Source organism: Hipposideros armiger, unplaced genomic scaffold (genome assembly GCF_001890085.2).
Source record: "Hipposideros armiger isolate ML-2016 unplaced genomic scaffold, ASM189008v1 scaffold_3, whole genome shotgun sequence".
NCBI classification, from domain to species: domain Eukaryota; kingdom Metazoa; phylum Chordata; class Mammalia; order Chiroptera; family Hipposideridae; genus Hipposideros; species Hipposideros armiger.
In genome coordinates, this window is record NW_017731353.1 from 4044990 (window position 1) to 4065088 (window position 20099).

General features: G+C 48.4%; 1 protein-coding gene across 1 annotated transcript in view; it reads left to right on the forward strand.

The window, feature by feature from the left end:
* Positions 1-2392: 2392 nt before the first annotated feature.
* HMCN2 (hemicentin 2) overlaps positions 2393-20099 on the forward strand; it is a 159733-nt gene continuing 142026 nt past the window's right edge. Inside the window, exons 1-3 of the mRNA XM_019641692.1 lie at positions 2393-2442; positions 4487-4599; positions 6833-7285. Of these exons, the coding sequence (XP_019497237.1) occupies positions 2393-2442; positions 4487-4599; positions 6833-7285 (616 nt within the window). The remainder of the gene's footprint in view (positions 2443-4486; positions 4600-6832; positions 7286-20099) is intronic.

Consider the following 20099-nt stretch of genomic DNA (forward strand, 5'->3'; position numbering starts at 1 on the left):
AATTTTTTTTATTGTAGTGAAATACACATAACATTCACCATTTAAATTATTTTAAAGCATACAATTCAGTGACATTTAATACATTCACAACGTTGTGCAACCATCACCTCTGTCTAGTTCCAGAACATTTTTATCACCCAAAAGGAAACCTCGGACCCACGAAGCACTCCCTCCTACCCCCCAGCCCTAAGCAACCCCTAATCTGCTTTCTGTCTCTATGGATTTGTCTGTTTCACATTCCAGGTCTTTCCAGATTCCGTTATGTGGCCTTTTGTGTCTGGCTTCTTTCACTTAGCGCAGTGCTTTTAAGGTTCACCCATGTTGTAGCAGGTGTCATTCCTTTTTATGGCTGAATAATATTCTATTGTGTGGCTAGACCACGTTTTGTTGATCCGTTCATTTGTGATGGACATTTAGGCCCTTTCCACGTTTTGGCCATTGTGAGTGATGCTGTTGGGGACCTTAGTGTAGAAGTGTTTGTTTGAACACCTGTTTTCAATTTTGGGGGCGGGGTATATACCTAAGAGTGGAATTGCTGGACTCTATAGTAATTCTGTTTAATTTTTTTTTTTTTTAGCTGAGCCATCCTGCCACCTGTTGGCATCTCAGCAGCAGCTCAGCTCAGGCTGTGAATCGAACCGGGGACCCTGTTGTTCAGAGCTCGCACTCTCGAGCGAGCTCGTAACCAACTGAGCCACTCGGCCGGCCCTCATTCTGTTTAATTTTTGAGGAACCACCAAACTGGTTTTCACAGCGGCTGCCCCTTCGTGCATCCCCACTGCCCTGTTCTTCTTGACCTGGCATCTTTAAATGCTTCGTGGTGATTTTTCTTGGCTGTCCTGCTTTCCTTCCATTACCATGCAGACAGGCTTTCAGAATCTTCTGGTTGACAAGAGCCAGTCTGCTGAACAGTCCAAGCTAATGTTCTGATGGGAAAGGGCTGGGGACGTCTTAGCTGCATCTCAGGGGCTTCTGGAGTGAATCCTTTCATCTCTGTCACTTAACACAGAGGAAGTGGTGCCCCATAAGAGGGGAACCATAGCAGTGACAGGAGGGGTCCTGAGTCGGGGGCACGTAGGCCTTATAGAATCACTGGCTTTAATGACCCTGTCCCCAAGACAAAAACTGTCCAATTCTGACCAGGTTCTTCAAACACCTCGGGTAAATTGTTTAGGCAACAGGAGAGTATAAATTAAATGGAATTACTAAAGGAACTAGGATAGTGCTGGTGATATTTTAACTGTACTGAGTAGGTTTGTGGGTTTACAAAACAATGAGTCTGAGGGCTTGGACTTTCCTTGTTCTGCCCATCCATTCATACAACCCTTAGTTATTGAGCTCCTACTATGTGCCAGGTGCTTAGTAGGGCTTGGGGATATGAATGAGGCTGAGTCAAGTGTGGTCTCTGTCCTTTGGGGACACTTTCTCGTGGTTCACTTTCTGCAGTGGGCAATCACAGCTCTCTCCTCAGGGCACCCCAGCACCTGCCCTGGGGGTTGGGTTCCAAAGTCAACACGTAAGAAATCTAGGTATAAAAAAAAAATGTTGGCTAACCCTCATGAGGAGAACCGCACTTGGTTTTTTTGTTTGCTGCCTGAGTAGGGATAGGTGTGTTTAAAGCTGTCCACCATAGGAGGGAAACACAAAAGGACGGGCACGTCTCGGCGAGCATGCTTTTGGCTGCAAGTAACAGAGAACGCAACGCACCTGGCTACACTACGAAGGAAAAATGCATTATCGCACGTGACGAGAAAGCTACACAGTAGGGCAGCTCCAAAGCGCTCTTGTCTTTCAGCATCTCGTCTTGGCGGGCAGGCTTCGTCATGATTTCGGGCTGCCAAGTCCAGGGGTCCCATGCAGCCAAGTGGAAGAAGAGGAGCCCTTTCTTCCTGTGCCTCTTTTTTTCTAGAAACTTTAGAGTTTAGCTTTTACACTTAGGCCTATGAATGAATCATCTCAAATTAATTTCTGTGTATGGTGTAAGGCAGGGGTCCAGAGTCACTGTTTTTCCATATAGATATTCAGCTATTCCAATACCATTAGCTGAAAAAGACTTTTCTTTCCCCATTTGGCACCTCTGTCAAGAATCGATTGCTCATGTATGTGCGGATCTATTTCTAGACTCTCTTTCCTGTTCCAGCGGCCTGTTCATCTTTCTTTATGCCTGTACCATGCCGTGATAGCTACTGTTCCTGCAGAGTAAGACTTCAAATCAGGGCCTGGAAGCCCTCTGACTTTGTTCTTTTGTGTCTCTCCTGGAGATGTACTAGCACACGTTCGTTCACGTCCCATGGGCCAGAGCTGCATCACAGGCCCATTCCCCACCCACAAGGGTCACCTGGCCCATCAGGACTAACCTTGGAGAGGGAGAAGAGTCACCCTTCCTCAGGTCATGTGGAGCAAGAGTGACACTGAACCAGAAAGCACGGTGAAAGCCGCTAGGTAAGAAGCCACCAGGGTCTTCCAAACTGTACAAAGTGGTTCAGTGGACATTTTACGAGAGAGAGAGAGAGAGAGAGAGAGAGAGAGAGAGAGAGAGAGAGAGGGAGAGAGAGAGAGAGAGAATATAAAAGGGACAGACAGTAAACCTGAATATTCTTGCCAGTCACCAGTGACAATGACAAAGGTAACATCATGGCCGTAAATGACAACAAGCCTTAGTATACAGCACTGTGAGCTCTGACCCTGCTGACGAGGCTGGCTCCTTCTCCGCTGATGACAGCCTCACATCCGAGGCGCAATGGGCAGGTCTGCGTGGTGGGGAGAGAGTCTTAGCTGCCGGCTCTAGTTGAGCTCATTTGTTTGTTTTCGAAAACATGGGATGGGCAGCAGTTCCTGTGTCTCTTGAGCTGCTCAACTATTCCTTGGCGCTGTCTCAAACCATTCCTTATGGTACATGTGATTTGGAGGCTGGTTCCACAGAGGGATTGGCTTCAGCAGTAAATCACTCAAGTGCCTGGCTGCTTGGAGCTCTGGCAGTTATGCGGACTTCTGGCTCCGCCCCCTTACCCTCAGTAGCTTCAAGTTGTTTGTCAGTTCCTTTGAATCCCTGCTCTTCCGGTCCTCCAGGGCCCTCACTTAATTCTTTAGTTCCTTCCTAGAGGAGAGAAACAGGCTTTGAGGCTGGTTCTACTTCTCAGGCCCTGGTGTGTACCCGTGGACTGACGGGCAGACTCACCTGCTACCTACGTGGTTGTCTGTCTGTCCCTCTCTCCTCTCCTTTTGCCCTGGCACTTTAGTGAAATATGGGCAGGAGATGAGTTTTCAGCATTTCAAAGGTGCTAAATGTCTGAAGTTGAGTCTGGTTGTTCGAGGGGAGCTAATGAGGCGTTCAGCAGTGTGGCTGGCACGCAGGAAGGATTGGGCAAATGCTCCCCACCATCGGTATTTTTACTCTTTCCCAGGATCTGAGCACATTCCCTTAGGAAGAGGGCTGGGAGCACGAGGTGAGAGATGTTTGTTAGAGTCGCAGAGGGTCCAATATGGCTGGGGCCAGGACGCGTTTAGGGAGTGGGGCATAAGGGAGGGGGGGTGTAAGGAAGTCCCGCTGGTAGGGAGGGGCCACTTTTCATTGACCAGCCAAGTGTCCAGAGCCCTGGGTTCTGACCCAGCCCCTCAGCTGGTCTCAGGTCCCCAGTGTAGACACAGCCGACAGGCCTGGATTTCCAAGCCAAGGCTGTGAATGGTGGTGTGGACAACAACATGGCGAGAACCGCCCAGGCCCACGGTGCTCTCCTTAGCAAACATGTGGCATGTTGGGAAACAAACAACTCCACTGAGACTGCTCCTTCTGGAAATAGCGAAAAATGTGGATTATTTTGAGTTAAAAAATGCGACTCCCAGGCGGCCTGGAAGGTCAAGGTGGCGGGGCTGGAAACTGATTGATGAGGTTTGGAAGCGTTTTCTCTGTGCCTTCTGTGCTCGTGCTCAGTGCTACCATGGTTACACTCTTGGGAAGCACTGAGCCCTGGAGAGCCCACAGTTGGGGCGGCCCTCCTGGCCCCTCCGATGGGGTCACAGTGCCCTCCCAAGACTCCTTTCCATGTGACTGGGGGAGGTTTTGCCATGATGAACTCAGATGGTCTCTCGCATCCTATCTGTGTCTGCAAAGGACCCCTGGGCCGTGGTTCTAGAGTGGTGGGGCTGCAAGAACTATCGGAGGCCATCTTGTTAGTCACCCTCATCTCAAATAATTCTACAAATGGGGGAAACTAAGGGCCAGACAGGGGAGGGCCTTGCTCAAGGTCACAAGGCTCTTTCAGGACTCAAATCCATGATCAACCTGCCTTCAGGATCAGCCTGGAGAGAAGCATCCACCTTCTCTGGGGCCAGCTCTGCTGGTATGTCCTCAGGTAGTAAGTAGGTTTATGGCTTCTTGGTGTCTACAAGATCTACCCTCTGAACTTCAGCCACTGTGACCTTTCTGGAATGCAAATTGATCAGGTTGCCCTGTCCCCCCACCCTCCACCCCCACATTCTTCAATAGCTCCTCAGTGTTTTTGGAGAAATCCCACACCCTTCACAAGACATTTAAGGTTTCTCAAGATCTGGCCTATGTCCTCGCCTGTGCCATCACCCTCCAGATGCACTGGACTAGCGGTAGGTCACTGGTGTCTCCGTGCCTTTGCACATGCTGTTCCTGCTCCTCACATGCCCTTCCCCTCTTGTTCGCAAAGGCTTCTCAGGCTCACTCCATGGCCTCCTCTGACCCCTTAGGCTCAGACACTCCTTCCTCTGAGCTCCCAAAGCTCTCGGTAATTCCTCTATTAGCACTTATGTCATTGACTTAGAATTGTTTGTTTACGTGTCTCTTCTCCCCAGGGTAGAAAGCATTTCTTGCACATCTGTATGTCCCCCCTCCCCCAATAGTGCCTAGCAGGGTGCCTGACACCCAGCTTAGGCTCAGCAAATGTGTGTGGAGTGAACGACTGAAGGACTTGTTTGTCCCTGAAGGTCCCCTGTACTGTGCCTGAAATGTCACCGTCGGTGAACCCTGCCTGGTTCCTGGCTCCTGTTCACCCTTGCTTTCCACAGCTGGGGCTTCTCTTCTCTCTCCAACAGCTGGCCCAGTCCTGCCCAAGCCCTGGGGCCAATCACAGCCTTAGCCCAGGGAGATTTAAAGAGCCAGTGTCCACAAGTGCCGGTGACTGAACTTCTCATGAGATTGGCTGTGAGTTCTCCTCTCACCTGGGTCTGAGTACTTGGCTTTCTCCTTATCCCATGAGACAGGCAGTTCCACGAGACCATTTCTTGCAGACCCCAGCCCTCCTTATATACAAGCCTTGCCCCTGGTCTAGAACAGAATCCCGGAGGATGTGTGCGCCTCCCCCCAACCCCCAAATGGCCAATGCCCAGCTACCAGGCCTCTTGGACACCTGCTGACCCATTCATGTGGCAGCCCTTTCTTGGGCACCTACCATGTGCCAGGCACCGGGTCTCTGCTGCCCCAGAGCTTACAGTTGGGGTGGGAGTGGCGGCCCTAAAGAGATGACAATGGTGACAGTGTGGTCAGCGCTAGGCTGTGGGGTCACAGGGTAAGGGGGAGAAGCAGCCCCGGAGGTGGGGTGTGAGCTGAGACTGAAGGAGAGGGAAGAGATATGAGGTGGGGGCCTTCCTCCTGGTTGGGGCCCTGGAGGGGCAGGGGCTGGAGACGTCTCCTCCCTCACCCCCAGTCACAGACCCAGAGTCCCCAGCTATGTTCGTGGGGTCCTGGGAGCCTGGTCTTCTCAGAGGAGGGACTGACAAGGTAGGGCAAGCTGCCCTCCCTCCCTTGGTTCTTGCAGCCAGGCGGGCCCACGAAAGCTTCTCTTCTTTATTTATGCAGGCAGCATTTGGCGAAGTTCTCCCCACGGCCCCCACATTTGCCAGGGGCTGGGCTGGGAACTGAGGGCTGTTTGGGGGAACCAAGACAAAGTTCTGTCCTCAAGGGGCTCATAGGCCAATGGTGAGAGAGGCCTCTGGTAGAAATAAGCGTGACATGAGCAATGATGGCGGACCGGAGCATTGTTAGGGAGGGAATGGCTAAACCCAGCCCAGGCAGCACCAACAGAGCCTTCACACGCAGTTCATGGGACCTAATGAGGTAGGTGGGCAGAGGGGCATTGTTCCCCATCCTCGGGAGTCATCAGATGGCCTGTGAAAGTGTCTTACAGTACTTAGGAGAGGCAGCAGAGGCCAGGGGCTTTGGGATCTTTCTAGGTCTGGCTTCTATTCCTGTCTGCGTCACTTGAGAGCTGAGTGATTTTAGGTAAATGACTTCCCCTGTTTGTAAATGACAGCCTCGGTTTGCTCACCTGTAAAATGGGTTTAGTGTTAGCGACTCCTTCTAGGGCTGCAGCGTGTATTGGAGGCAATAACAACGATGTGAAAACGCTTAGCACATAGATGCTCGACATAGAGCGCTTGATTACAGTAACAGTAATAACTACAACGAGGAAGCACAGATCTCTGCGGAAAGAAATGAGAAGGTGTTGGAGTTCGTGTGTGTGGTGAGGGTGGGGGGTTTAGGGAACTGGTGGAGGAAGCAACAAAAGCCACGGCCCCACTGTGGCCAGGCCTCAGGGACAGGGGCTGATGGGTCTCCCCCTCCCTCTCCCGCCCCCGCTGAAGTTGCGCGCGCGCGCGCGCGGGGGCGGCACAGGTGTCCGCTGCGTCCCGTGCGTCCCCTTTCCTCACCGCCTTGGCGGTGGCCCCAGCTCCTTATTGCTGTCCGCCCCGCGTCCTCCCCTAACCTCGGATCTGGACCGGCGAGCCGCGGGGCCGGGAAAGTTTGAGTCACGGTGTGGGGAGCGGAGGAGGCGGGGCCCGTGACCCTGAACGGGGTGGGCTCTAGGACCCGCCTCGGGCTCCCAGCAGGGGGACCCCGCCGCGAGCCCCTGTCCGGAGCGCGCCGGCCGCAGCCCGACGGAGCGAGGCGCGGCGCTGCAGCTGCGCGCTGGGTGGCCGCTGGGCGCACGGGACGGTCGCGCACGCCACGACCTGCGCCTGCACTGCAGCCGCGGAAGCCAGTCGGCCGCGCTCAGCACGATGTCCCGGGGGCTGTTCCTGCGGTGGCTGCTGGCCGTCTGCGCGGCGGCGGCGGCGGCGGCGGCGGCCGACGAGCCGGGCACGGCGCTGCCCCGGACCACGGGGGACGCCACCCTGGCCATCGTCTTCGATGTCACCGGCTCCATGTGGGACGACCTGATGCAGGTGATGGACGGCGCCTCGCGCATTCTGGAGCGCAGCCTGAGCCGCCGCAGCCAGGCCATCGTCAACTACGCGCTGGTGCCCTTCCACGACCCAGGTAGCGTCCTCGCTGGTGCCCCTCCACGACCCAGGTAGCGTCCTCGCTGGTGCCCCTCCACGACCCAGGTAGCGTCCTCGCTGGTGCCCCTCCACGACCCGAGTAGCGTCCTCTGCGGCCCCGTCGGCCGCCCAGTCGCGGCGCTCACCGGCCCGGCCGCCCGCGATTGAGCCCTGGGCGCACCTGGACGCCCCAGGGCTGCGCGGCGGCCGGGCGAGGGCGCCTTCTCGACACGTAAGCGCTGCCGGACCCCAGACACCTCCCAGGGAACCTGCTGTCCCCCTCTCCCGCGCCGCACGCCTTGCGTTGTCAGGCGAGTGACGGAGAGCTGGATTCAAATGCCATGCAGCCACCTCCTGGCTGCGTGACTTCGGCAAGCCACCTCACCTTCCTGAGTCCCCCCTATCCCGGTTATGAAATGGGGTGAGAACTGACTCCCAAACTTGCTGAGACGTTGAAATGAGGCATCGTCTCCAGCCCCTGGCACGCGAGGAACCTTTTAGGGGTTCGCATTTTTACTTTTTCTTAATTCTTAGAATTCGCTCTCAGCATGGGTTTTAGAGGCCAGAAGAGCCCGCAAAGGCAGACGAACTCACACCCCTGCCACGTTTGCCCCCTCACTTCTCCCTAGGAAAACAGCAGACCCCGGGGCCAGCCAGGTCGCCTCCACCTGCTCTGTTCTCACTGCCTACCCCCTACCCCCGCCCCACTTCTCCCCTGCAGGCATCACCTCCTCCCCTGCAACCCCTAACTTTTCAACTGTGTTAGAGGCATGCCCTTGAGAAGGGGCCCTGGGAGACCCCACTGTGGGGAGTTTCAGGACAAACAGCTGCTGAGTATGATTCCTAACCTTCTGAGTAGCACGAACGTATTTCCTCTAACATTTTTTAATGACAAAATTCAGACTTACAACAAAATGAAGCGGGGAGGGTACATTGAACACTGTGTGGTCTATTTCTGCCGGCGGTCTAGATCCTGTGATTAATATTTTACTCTGCTTTATCACATGCCCCCTCTCCACCTTTCTATCCAGAAGGATAGCTTTATAAAGCCAAAAAAATGAAATAAAACGGCAGATTCCTTGCCAAATCGTACAGGTAGTTGCTCTTTGCTAAGGAAATACAGTGGCCCTGAGGCTGTAGGAGCTGGTCACCCCTTTTAGAGGAATTTGTCTTTATTGATCACAACTGCATTGTATATAGATATTTGGAAACGGGCACTTGTGGGTGTGACACTCGCATGCAGTCCTCAGGCTGAGTCTGGATGTCCTTGGGCTTCTAGGAGTTCTGGGGTCCTTAGGGTTCTGCAGCTCAAAGCCCAGAAGCCAGGGGTCTAGAAAAAGATTTCTGGGAACATCAAAAACACAGCTGCCACCTCAGGGTCAGGGATCAACAAGTTTGGGGGAGTTGTGAAGCCGTGGGGTGTGAGGTGTGTCCTGGGGGGCTTCAGCTCAGACACAGGTCACTCTTTCCTCCCAGTCTCTCCGTTTCTGGATGATTCTTGGACTTCCAGTGACATCACGCTGAGAGAGCTTAGAAATCACCTAATCCACCCCCTCCTCTTACAACTGGAGAAACTGAGGCTCAGGACACTGCTGGGACTTACCCAGGGCCACCCGCCAGGGTGATGCAATTTCTGATTCATAATCGGTATTTGTCTCTAAAACGCTTGGCTGCAGTTGCAGGGCAGGAGAGCAGCCTGTTGGAACCAGACACAGCGTCCTGGGGCCCAGGCTGGGGCACCTGAGGGTAGTCCTCCTTGCCCCGTCTCTGGCCATCAGCTTCTAAAAGCCCTCCTTCCATCCCCCAGCCTCTCCTGTCCCCTCTGGGCGCTGAGCGAGTCTGCGTAACTTTCACTCCATCCTCTAGGAAACAAACCCAATCCTTCTCCCCGCTTCCAAAACCACCCTCCCTACAGACACCCCCAGGTCCAGGCATGGAGGGGACCTCAGCATGAACTGAGCCCCTGCTGTGTGCACAGCCTTGTGAGGCTCCAGTGTGCAGGGGGCAGGGTTCACACAGGAGCCAGCAGCCTGCAGGGGCCAGGCCAGGCGGAGGGTAGAAAACGTCACCTGCTGGCTCAGGTACCAGCTTCTGACGGCGGTCAGCGAGCGAGGGGCTCACTGAAGGCTCTCGAAGCAGCCTTGGAGAACTGGAGTGAATATCTATCAGCTTATGACCATTTGCCTGGCCGATGCTAGGTGCTGGGGACCCACTGGGAGTGGAGGTCTCCCTGTGCTCGCTGGGTGGTGGCTGATATGTAGGGACAGGTGTGTGTGTGTGAACCAGGGCTGAGGAAGGGTGAAATGGGAAAGTGGGAGGGGCCGATCGGTCCAGGCTCTGACTTGGGGACTGAGGCTTTAGAACACTCCGATTTCCTTCTAAGGACTGTGAGCAGGCACTGGGGCTTCAGAGCAGGGACGGGAGCTGTGGTTTAGGTTTGGCTGTGTCTTTTGAATCAGCCAATGGAATTCCCTTTACAGGAAGAGGAGCCTGAGAAACGGGTTTCAGTTGATGGTTCAGGCCCCCCAGGACTGCCTGCCGGGAGGGCCTCCTTAATGGAAACCCCTATCCTACACCCCAAGGATCAATCTTTCCCGGGCAAATATCAGGGGTTCTGGACAACACATGCTTGGAGATAAACCAGGACCTGTGCTTTGGAAAGAGTTTTTAAAGTGTTTAAATGAAAAAAGTGGAATATTCCCAAACTAGAAAGTTAGAATTTTGCTAATGGTTTTATTTTGGCTGAAAATTTTGGTTTTCAGTTTTTCTCTATTAAAATGCTACAAAAGGCTCCCTCGTGTGTAAATCTTTGCATGTTTGATTGTTTTTTTTCTGTAGGATTAAGTTTCTCAAAGTGGAATTCCTAGGACATTTTTAACACATGGATTGGGGTGGGCAACTCTTCAAATTACTTTTCAAAATGTTTTGAGAGTTTAAACTTCTACTAGAGGCATTTGAGGGACTTGTTTCAGAGAAGCTGCTCCTAACACTGCGAATTAGGATAAAAACATTCCTCCCCCCCCAAAAATGGAAAATGTATCTTCTTGTTTGAATTGCTAATGAGGTTCAGTACATTTTCAAGTGTCAGATTTTTTTTTGAGGGGGGGGGGGCTGTGAATTTCTTCTTTGTAAATTGTCAGCTCCTTTGCTCATTTTTCCACTGTAGTTGTGGTGGCTTTTTTATCAGTCAGTATGAGGACTTTATATTTATGTTATTAACTGGGTTTTGTTATGTGGTTAGTATTTTTCCTGGTTGTTTGCTTTTTAGTATTGTTTTTGATTCCTGAAATTCTGAAGTTTTAAATGTTTATGTAGTGAAATCTGCTGATTTTCTCCCTTTGTAATTTCTTCACTTTCATGCTTAGAGAGATTTTTTTTTTCCTATCACAAAATCAGTTAAGTACATTACATGTTCTAGGTTCTAGGTTTTTCCATTTTTTTTCTCTTTTTCTCTTTATATTTAATTCTTTTTTTATTTTTTATTGTTAGTCTCAGGTGTACAGAACAATGCAATAGTTATCCTTTTCACCCTCACAAAGTAACAACCCCCCTCCCCCTCTATTGCCCCCCCCATATTTAATTCTTTAACCTGGAAATTACTTTTTAAAAAATCTGTGCATGATGTAAAAAATAATCTAATGTGATTCTTCTAGAACGTGATACTTGCTCAGGTGCATTTTATAAATTCTTTTTTTATTCATTTGGATCCTGCCATTATCCCAAATTACTTTGTTAAGAATTTATGTGGGCTTTCCATTTTGTCTCCCTGTATGACAAGTCCTCCCCCAGGAGCACGTTATATTTATTATTTGTCTTTATCACATGTACTAATAGGGCAAACCCTTCCTCGTATTTTTTGTCCTTAAAGAAAACTTTCCCAGCTTTATTGAGATGTAATTGACACATACGCTTGGGTTTAAGTTTATAAGTGTTGACTTACTAGACTTATAAATTGCAAAGTGATTACCACCATCGTGTTAGCTAACCACTTCATCACATCACGTTACATAATTCACATTTCCTTTTTGTGGTGAGAACATTTAAGATCGACTCTCTTGACAACATTCAAGTATATGATATAGTATTATTAACTATGATCACTATACTGTACATTAGATCCCCAGGATTTATTTATCCTATAAATTAGAAGACTGTACCCTTTGACCAAATCTCCCTATTTCCCCCAAGTACTGGTAACCACCATTCTATTCTTTGTTTCTCTGAGTTTGACTTCTTTAGATTCTACATATAAGTGAGATTGTACAGTATTTATCTTTCTTTGACTTATCTTGCTTAGAATGCTCTCAAGGTCCATCCAAGTTGTTGTAAGCAGCAGATGTCCTTTCTCCTGGCTGAATAATATTCCATTATGTATATATACCACCTCTTCTTTATCCATTCATCAGTTGATGGTTAAATTAAAAAAAATTTTTTTATTGGGAATTGGGGAAGGGGAACAGCCAAGTTGTTGCCCTTCAATCTTGGTTGTGGAGGGTGCAGCTAGCTCAGCTCCAAGTCCAGTTGCCACCCGGCCGCCCGTCGGCAGCTCGCCTCTGCCCAGCTGAAGGTGCTGTGTCCAATCTTAGTTGCGGGTGAGCACAGCCCACCATTCCATGTGGGAGTCAAACCAGAAACCTTGTTGTTAAGAGCACACGCTCTAACTACTAAGCAATCTGGCCGCCCGTCGGCAGCTCGTAGCAGCTGAGCTCAAGGTGCCATGTTTAATCTTAGTTGCGGGCAGGCATAGCCCACCATCGAACAGGCAGCCTTGTTGTTAGGAGCACGTGCTCTCACCAGCTGAACCATCCTGCCACCTGTTGGCAGCTCAGCGGCAACTCAGCTCGGGCGCAGCTCACTGGTCCATGTCGGAAACGAACCGGCGACCCTGTTGCTCAGAGCTCACGCTTTTAACCAACTTAGCCACTCGGCTGGCCTGATGGTTAAATTTAAAAAACAAACAAACTTAATTTGAAAACAGTTTTAGATTTACAGAATTATTGCAAAGATAGCACAGAAAGTTCCCGTATCCCCAACACCCAATTTTTCCTATCACTGACATCTTACATTATTATGATATATTTATCACAATTAAACGACCAATGTAGGTATGTTTTTAACTAAAGTCCATAATTTATTCACATATCTTCAGTTTTTCCTTAATACCCTTTTTCTGCTCTAGCGCCCCATTCAGAATCCCACATTCCATTTAGTTGCCATGTCTCCTTAGGCTTCTCTTGGTTGGGACAGTTTTTCAGACTTTGTTTTTGTTTACTTTGTTGATGAGTTCCGACCAGTATTGCTAAGATATTTTGGCCCTCAGTTGTGATTGGTCTGATGTTTTTCTCCAGTTGGTTGGGTGATGGGAGGAAGACCAGAGAGGAACAATGCCGTTCTCATGTCCTATCAAGGGTGCACACCATCAACGTGACTTATCACTGTGATGTTGACCTTGACCACCTGGCTGAGATGGTCAGGTGTCTCCACTGTGAGGTTACTTTTTTCTTCCTCCCTTTCCATTCTGTCTTCTTTGGAAGAGTCGCTGTACACACCCACACGTAAGAAGTTGTGATCCATTTATTGAGGGTGGAGTATCTATAAATATTTTAGAATTCTTCTGCGTGAGAAACTTGTCTCTTCTCACCACTTATTTGTTTATTCAATTCTTTCTTTATATTACTATGGACTCGTGGACATTTATTTTATACTTTGGGTTAAAATTCAATACTACTTTATTTTGTTGCTCAAAATTTCCCAACTTTGGTCATTGGAAGCTCTTTCAGTTGGCTTCTGGGTGCCTCTGATGCACCCCCATTGTTGTGTATTTTTTTAAAAAACACTTTCTTATTTTCTGACATGACTAGATGTTTCAGATTCATATATTTCCTGCCCTAGTCCTAGAATTAGCAATTTCTCTAAGGTTCCTTTTATTGAAAAATGGTATTAGAAACCAGATCTGAGTGCTAGACATTCTTTTTTTTTTTCTTTTTTTAAATTTTATTGGGGAACAGCCATAGTCATTGGTTACACATTGCTTTCATGCTACAAGGGCACAGTTGACTCTTTTAGGGAGGGCGCAGCTCACAGTGGCCCATGTGGGGATCGAACCAGCAACACTGGTGTCATCAGCACCACGTTCCAACCAACTGAGCTAACCGGTCACCCTATAGACATTCTTGTTGCTACTCAGGTGTTATTGTTTCTAGAGTCTTGGCTGACAGAGCAAGGAAATATATGTTGTATATATAACCTGTGTATACTCGTATACCTATATCTATAAATATTTCTATATGTAAATATCTGTATTAAGCTGAACATGAATTTACACTGGTGTCTGTAACTGATTACGATGCGGGTCATTCTAGCCTCCTACCCTTGCTTATCTATAAGCTTCCATTCCAACAGTGACAAACCTGGCTCCCACCATCCACCATCCCTCCCCTTAATTGTTCTGTTACAGCACGCGTGTATATGGTTTTAGCGTTGTTGGCTCAGACCGCCTGAGAAACTTTTTAACTGGAGTACAGTTCTTTTGTCTTGAGTCTTACAGACTCATTTCCAGAGTTACTTAGGTCGGCCACTTAGTCATATTCTTTTTATTCAATTTGTTAGTTTTCAAAATATTCTTGAACATTTCTTGTTTCTGATGAAAACTAGAAAAACTTAATCAAATTCCAGAAAAAATGTCCTACCATGGTTTTGCTTGGAATTATGTTAAATCTTGATTTGGGGAAAAACTATCATTAAAAAACATTTTAATTGTTTCCATCTAGGACACATGCTTCTTCCTTTGTTCATATATTTATTTCCTTTAGTAAAGGTTTATAGGTGTTTTTTTCCATCCGCTCATTTCTTTTTAAAATCATTTCTAAATATTTTGGCTTTTTGTTACTATTTTGACCAGGAATTTCTTTGCCATTACATTTTTTGCAAATGACTATTGCTAGTATGTTGGAAAGCAGTTCATCTTCATATATTTATTTTGCTTCCAAGTTTCCTACTGAAGTTTTTTTTTTTTAACTAGTTCTAATTTTTTGGGTAATGTCTTGCGTTTTCTAGGTTGACAAGCTCAGCCTGTCCAAATGATAATATAGAGGGTGCCAAAAAATGTATACACATTTGAAGAAAGGAAAACACTGTATTAAAATTGTAATACTCAATATATACCGATAACAAAAGATGAATACAAGTCATGTGTATACATTTTTTTGGCACCCCTGGTATTGTCACCTTTTTCAAAGATTTCAAAGATTTCACTGATTTGAAATGTGACGCGTTCATCAGCTAGGATTTCCAGGACACCGCTAAACAGTGGTGTCTGCAGCCATTCTTATCTTGCTTCTGACTGTACACTGGTAGATGATGTGGGCTCTTGTTTGTGGGTTTCTTCATCAGGTGAAGGAAGATGTTTCCATTCCTAATTTACTAAAGGTTAAAAAAAAGCCCCAAACCCCAAAACATAACAAACCCAAACAGGGATGGGTGCTGAATTTTAGCCGGTGGCTTCCTGGCTTTGTTGAGATGTTGCTAAGATCTTTCTCCTGTTGACCTATTGGCGGGATTCCCTCGTGCTGAACTGTTTCCACATTCCTTGCATAAGCCCTGCTGGGTCTTGGTGGATGATGCTTCTTTAAGATACAGCTGGACTCTATTTGCTATTGTTTTGTTTAGGAGTTGGGCATTTTATTTCAGTGTGTATGATCAGTCAGTGGCTCTTTCTTTGTGCTTTTTGGGTAAGTTTTAGCATCAGGGCTTAGCTCTTTCAGTTACTAAATTATTAAGTTTCCTTCCAAATTTGCAAAATTAATACATGTTTGCAAAATATTCTAATAATACTATTCTCAAGAGATGCAAACACTTTTAATAATCTTGTGTCCTTCCAGACCATGTGTGTGTAATTCCCTCGTATACATATATACACTTCTTTTTTTATTATATAAGAAAATGGGATTATGCTATGCACACTGTTTGCAACTTGCTCCACCCTTCACACACACATACAATATATCATATTTTTTCCATGTCATGAAATACAGATCCACCTCACTGCTTTTAATGACTAATAAGATGCTAGAAGAGGAATTTCAATTTATTTTAATCTTATCTTGATTTATCCAGCCATTCTGATATTGTGGAAAGTAGGTTGCTTTCAGTTTCTTTATGTTTGCGAACATACAGAGGGTGCCAAAAAAATGTATACACATTTTAAGAAAGGAAAAAACTGTATTAAGATTGTAATACTCAATATATACCGACAACAAAAGATGAATACAAGTCATGTTTGACTTTTGCAGTTACACATTGCTATTGTAACTCAATTCAACTTCGAAAAGTAATACATAAGATAACATTGCTTAAAATGTGTATATGTTTTTTTGACACCCCCGGTATTTATAAGTTAGGCTCCCAGAAATGTAATTGCCTGTCCTCCAAGAATGCTGTACCATCTCACCCTCCACCCACAGAATTTTCCCACAGCCTTGCTGGCATCTGGGGATGTCCCTCTTCCCTTTTTTGCTCACTTGATAGGTGAGAAACGCTGACCCACTTTAATTTGCATATGTTTGATTGTGGGTGAGTTGGAGCATCCTCGCTGGGTCCTGAGGTGCACCTCAGCTTTCCTTAGGTAACAGGAGCTTTTCGTGGGTCAGGAGTGAGGATCAGGCAGGACTCACCTGTGAGCTAAGGTGGCTCTGCCTCCAGCTACGCTCTTTGCTGTGTGTGTGTGTGTGTGTGTGTGTTTACTATCACCCTGGAGTGACATTGCTAGGAACCAGCCTCTCATCATGAAATAGGTATGCTCGATCTTGCTCTGAGGGGAAAACGCAGCCCTTCGGTCTGGCCCCAGCCTGGCTTCTCTGCTTGGAGCTGTGAGCTGGATTAGGCATGTCTGTCATTGATGACAGCTCATCGAAGGGTGACATTCCTGCCTGGGCTTTCCAGGCATGAGTCTGTGCCGGGCAGGGGTGTGAGGAGAGTCAGGGTGGGGTTGGGGTGCCTCTGAGAAGAGCAGCAAGGTAAGGACACAGTGGGTTGGAGGGTGGAGGCTGCCCGAAGAGGCTGGGGTGGGCTGGGTGTGTTGGGTCGTCTCTACGTCATGAATCTATCCATCATGACAGACCCATTGTTCACTCACTCAGTATGCAGCTCTTGAGAGATTGCCGTGGCTGGGCAAGGTGCCAGGCTGCCATGACCCCTTCAGTAGCCAGGCCACAGCCAAGGGCCAAGTTTATTAGCCACGGTGTGGTCCCTTGCTGTTCTGAGAGACAGAAAGAGATAGAAGTGACATTCGAGTTGAGCTGGAGAGTAGCTGGGTGGGTGGGAGATGGGCTGTACAAGACGGGGAGGTGGGCAGAGGGAACAGCAGAAACGGTGGCTCTGAGGCTGGCAGGAATGTGGGGGGACATGTCCTTGAAGACAGGGAGGACTGGCTGATGTGGCCACTCTAGGCAGAGCCAGAATCCACTGGGTGTTCAGGGCAAGAGGCCCTCCGGCAGAGGCTCTTAGAGATTCAGGTTCTAGACTCCTGAACGCCAAGGAAGAGGCTGAAGAAGGTTCTGGGGCCATCTTGGCTCTTTGGACTGAGCCACTTGCCCAGTTGTCCTTCCTGCCCCACCGTGTCTGTCCTTGAAAGCGTCTTCAAGGGACTCACCCAGACCTGTGCCAGGAACCGGCAGAATTCGAGCAGGCTGGACTTCATTTTCTCCAGCCCCTGTCTTGAGAAATGGGAGAACTGAGTTTGGAGCGGGGATGCAATGTGCCCACACGGTGGCAGGTGGAGGGACCCTGCTCAGGGCTGCTGCAGCTGGAGAAGGGGGTATGCATGTACCCAGAGTTGGCCCCAGGATCCAAGCCCCGCTTTTGAGAAGGAGGGGGAAGGGCAGGCCCTGGGAAGAGTCCTCGATGTGAGCTCTCTCTGAGACTGGACCCCTAGTGCCTGGCTGTGGTCTTGACCAGGTCCATTGGGATGCGTGAGGCTGGGTGAGGGGCTGGAACGCCACCTGGGTGAGGGGTGGGGGTTCGTTCCGCCTGTGCATGGTCCTCACATGTCCCTGAGGCTCCATCTACATTTTTTGTTGAGTGGAAAAAAATCTGCCTATGAAGAGATGACTTCAGGCCAGGCTTCTGGAGCTCATATGCCAAGGGCGGCAGAAACGGAGTCAAGGTCATGGGTTTCGTCATCGCTGTGGCCAGTGGGCTCTGCTCTGAGGGACTGCACGCTACATCTGCCCAGCTGTTTGGCAAGTGCCCACCTTCAGTCACGAACACCCCCACCCTCCAGGATCAGGAATGAGGGACAGGGGAACAAGTTTCGAGCATCTGCAGCTTCATGGTGGGCGAGAGCTGGGATCTGGGGTCAGACAAACCCAGGTTTGAATCCTGTCTCTGCTGCTTCCTTGTTGTAAGACCTCGGGCACATCACTTCACCTCCCTGGGCCTCAAATTCTCATCTATAAACTGGGGTTCATAAATAATAGACTACATAGGTTGCTGTAAGGTTTTCCTGAGTGACTGTATGCCAAGTACATAGAACAGGACCTGGTGCTTAGTAAATATTAAAACAATGGTAGCTGCCATCATTATCACCGCCACTGTCATTGTCACCATTGTGTTTGGAAGCAGCATAGCTAGTGGCAAAGAGCATAGGCTTTGGAGCCAAACATATGCATTTGGACATTTTTCTAGGTTGCATAGCATCCTCACCAAATTCACGTCCTTCCTGGAATCTCAGAATGGGACCTTATTTGGAAATAGGGCCATTGATGATGTCATTAATTAAGATGAGGTTATACTGGAGTGGGGTGAGCCAATATGACTGGTGTCCTCATGAGAAGAGAAGACACAGAGACAGACGCAGGGAGAAGGCCCTGTGACAGCTGGCAGAATCGGAGTGATGATGTGTATACAAGTCGAGGAACGTTTTTTTCTTGCCACGTAGAACCATGACCACATCAACTCCCTTTGACTACTCTTGTCCTTGAAAGAAAGCACCATCCTCAATCCCCACCTCCCTAAGTAGGAAGCACCTAGGTCATAGAAGAAGGACAGTCTTTCCAACTGGAGTACCTTTCGTTTATGAAATTCCACGTTACCAACTTCATTTTCTTCTGTTGCCGTGAAGGGGACAAAATGTGGCCAGCCTAGCACTGGTCCAGCATTGGGAACTATCGGGGTAGGCTGATGTCACGGATAGATGACGGCATGCGGGGGGACAGGGCCAACCAGATTCACAGCTGGGCACTGTGGACGCCTCCCTGAATTTGCAGGCCACAAGCAGTCGCTGTTGATTCTTGAGCAAAACCAGGCTTGAGGGGCTGGCTCCCCATTGGCAGGTAGTCAGATTAGAGGCAGGAACATCTGGGGAAAGGAGGACAGTTACGAAGTTGCTGATTTTGCATCCAAAGTCTTTACAAATGGCGTTGCCTTTGACCCAGTCATTCTGCTTATGGGAATGTATCCAAGGAAATGAACTAGTGCTTATATCTAATGGATATAGAGACATTCTTAGTAACATTGTTCATTATGAAAGTTGGAAACAACACAAGATGGGATTGGGTAAGTCCATTATTAGGGATTTATACAAAGGAGATACTTTGTAGCCATTAAAAATGATTTTGAGGGCCTGCGGGGTGGCTCAGTTGGTTAAGAGCCCGAGCTCTGAGCAACAGTGTCGCCAGTTCGATTCCCACATGGGCTAGTGAGCTGCGCCCGAGCTGAGCTGCCGCTGAGCTGCCACGATGGCTCAGCTGGCTCCTAACATCAGGGTTGCCACTTTGAATTCCACATGGGATGGTGGGTTTACCCACTCGCAACTAAGATTGAACACTGTACCTTGAGCTGAGGTGCCCTGAGCTGCTGACGGGTGGCCAGATGGCTCAGTGGTTAGAGCGTGCGCTCTTAACAACAAGGCTTCTGGTTTGACTCCCGCAACTAAGATTAAACACAACATCTTGAGCTGAGCAGCCACGAGCTACCGATAGGCGGCCGGATGGCAACTGGACTTGGAGCTGAGCTAGCTGCGTCCTCCACAACTAAGACTGAAGGATAAGAACTTGGCTGTTCCCCTTCCCCAGTTCCCTAACACTGTTCTCCCCCAGTTCCCCAATAAAACCTTAAAAAAAATAATTTTGAATGGACTATTTGACCTTCTGGAAAGATGTTCACAATATGTTGTTCAGTGAAAAGAATCAAGTTAAAAATAGTATTTATTTATACTTAAATAGAAATCCTGCTTATAATACTTTGCATTTGTGTAGGATGTACTTGTGTGTTTACCAACATGCATAAAAGTTTTGAAGGTTATATGCAGAAATACAAATGACCATTTCTGGTTGGTAGAATTCCCTTCTGTTTTTGCCCATCAGGAATTTCTGTGTACAGTTCATGGGGAGGCACTTGTCAAGAGTTCAGATCCTGGAGTTGTACAGACCTAGGCTTTGCCAGTTACTGGCTGTGTGTCTTTGGGCACGTTACTTAACCTATCTGGGCTTCCATTTTCTCCTCTGTAAAACGTTCCTGAGACTTGGACCTACCAGTGCCAGGGAGAGTTCAGTGAGCTAATAATAATTCTCAGGAAGTATGTCAGCACATGGCCTGCTGCTCAGGAAGCATTTACTAAATGTATCTCTAATGTATATGTAATTTTTTTTTTACAATGAACATGTATTATTATGTAATAAACAAATAACGAACGTTGAGTAAAATTACTGCTCTTCTCAGTCAAACCAGAACTTGAGGACCTCAGATTGGAGCAAGGCTGCCTTTGCTTGTCTGTCTCGTGTGAGACCGCCGGCTGGAACACAGACAATTGCGTG